The sequence below is a fragment of the Pseudonaja textilis genome, chromosome 1, assembly GCF_049901715.1.
Source record: "Pseudonaja textilis isolate UNSWEBS1 chromosome 1, rPseTex1.2, whole genome shotgun sequence".
Classification (NCBI taxonomy): domain Eukaryota; kingdom Metazoa; phylum Chordata; class Lepidosauria; order Squamata; family Elapidae; genus Pseudonaja; species Pseudonaja textilis.
In genome coordinates, this window is record NC_141990.1 from 207,239,825 (window position 1) to 207,241,481 (window position 1,657).

General features: G+C 31.6%; 1 protein-coding gene across 5 annotated transcripts in view; it reads left to right on the forward strand.

Annotated features, from left to right (window-relative positions):
- The window catches only part of ZRANB3 (zinc finger RANBP2-type containing 3), a 60,028-nt gene extending 58,647 nt beyond the window's left edge, over positions 1 to 1,381 (forward strand). For all 5 annotated transcript variants that reach the window (XM_026714608.2, XM_087920325.1, XM_087920324.1 and 2 more), the window contains 2 exons: positions 628 to 759; positions 853 to 1,381. In XM_026714608.2, coding sequence (XP_026570393.2) covers positions 628 to 759; positions 853 to 951 — 231 coding nt within the window. In that variant the 3' untranslated portion in view covers positions 952 to 1,381. The remainder of the gene's footprint in view (positions 1 to 627; positions 760 to 852) is intronic.
- Positions 1,382 to 1,657: the final 276 nt, after the last annotated feature.

Here is a 1,657-nt window from a genome sequence, read left to right on the forward strand (position 1 = left end):
ATTTTAGCCTTTCAGAGACAATATAGCAGATCAAAACAAGACTAGGAAATATATGTGTAATTTTTTTGTCTTCTCTCAAAAAAAAAGGTAATACTAGAAAATATCAGAATGTATTATTTTATAGATTTTTAATTACCCGTTTTGAGATTATAGCCACAAGTTTTTGATGGCAAAGTTTAGCACTTATCTCATATGAATCTGTGTTTGACACTAACAATATTATCAACTGTGCTAGATTTCATTTCCAACTCATTAGGAAGACATTTGGATCTCCAATATACTTCATTTCCTGTTTTTAGAATGAAGAATGGCTAACTTTTTGAAGACAGGCTAACAATTATATAATTATGATGCATACTTGCTGCTCTTTTATATCAGTTTAAAAATTAAGAACAAAGCTGATTTCCGTGTGTTTGGTCTTCACAAATGTGACTTAGTGATATTTGAATCGACATATAGTTTGTGTTTTCCTCAAATTAGCACGGCTATTATCCTGGAACAATTATTTGAGGCACATAGCCAACTGATTTGACTAAAAACAACAAAAGCATATTGGAAGGACGAGATATATGCATATGACTAATTTTTTGGACATATATGACTGTCACTGATCCTATTTTATTTCAGTTAAATGAAATTATCCTGAACCCAACTGAGGGCCATTTCTGGCAAGTGGATCATATCAAGCCAGTTTTCAGTGGGGGTGGACAGTGTACTCTTGAAAACTTCCAAACACTGTGTACAGTTTGTCACAAGGAGGTAAGTACAGGATGCAGCAGCAAAATTTCATGAACTTTCAACATTAAGAAATGGATTTCGTATGATTTTTTTTCTTTTCTTTTATGTTTTCAGAGAACAGCAAAACAAGCAAAAGAAAGAAGCCAAGTTAAAAAACAATGTGTTGCTTCAAAATATTCATCAGATATCACGAAGTTTTTTGTAAAATTATGAAAAGGTTTGATGAAATGGATGTTGCAGCTCGAATGAGTTGCTATCGATCGTTTCAAATTAAATCTTCAGGCTGATCTATTTTGTAATAGTTCTTAGTACAGCTCATTAAGAAATTTCACACTATGTGAGAAATGTTTAAAAAGCTGTATCTATATACATGTTTTTTCTTTCTAAATTTCAAATTTAGAAAACTGATTATTTTTTACAAATTGTTAGCAAGGTTCATGTAATTGTTTAAACCCTTGATGCTGCAGCATTACTAGTGCATTTTTCTTAACATCTGATCCACAATTGTGGAACTGATTGGACAATAGATCATATAGACTATAATTTGCATAACAATCCTTGCTGTTAAACAAAAGATGTATCTTTTGTAAAATTAAACATGTACATTAGTTCATTTCAAAATAAACTGGCATTTTTACATTAACTTTTTCCTAATTTATATAGTTTGAAAAATACAGAACCCGTTTTCAACATATTAACGTAAAGAGCAAAACTGGTGAGATATGGTTTGTTTATGTGTGTCTGTGTGCGTGTGTCCATCCATCAAGATTAACATTCAAAGCTGGTAGTTGTCCAGCAGGATTTGGTATCATCTGATGCAAGTAGAGGGGTATGATTGCTATATTAACTACCAATAATTTTCCTGACTATTCTGTATCATAAAGCAGAATGATTTAAATAAATACATTGCCAGCCAGGC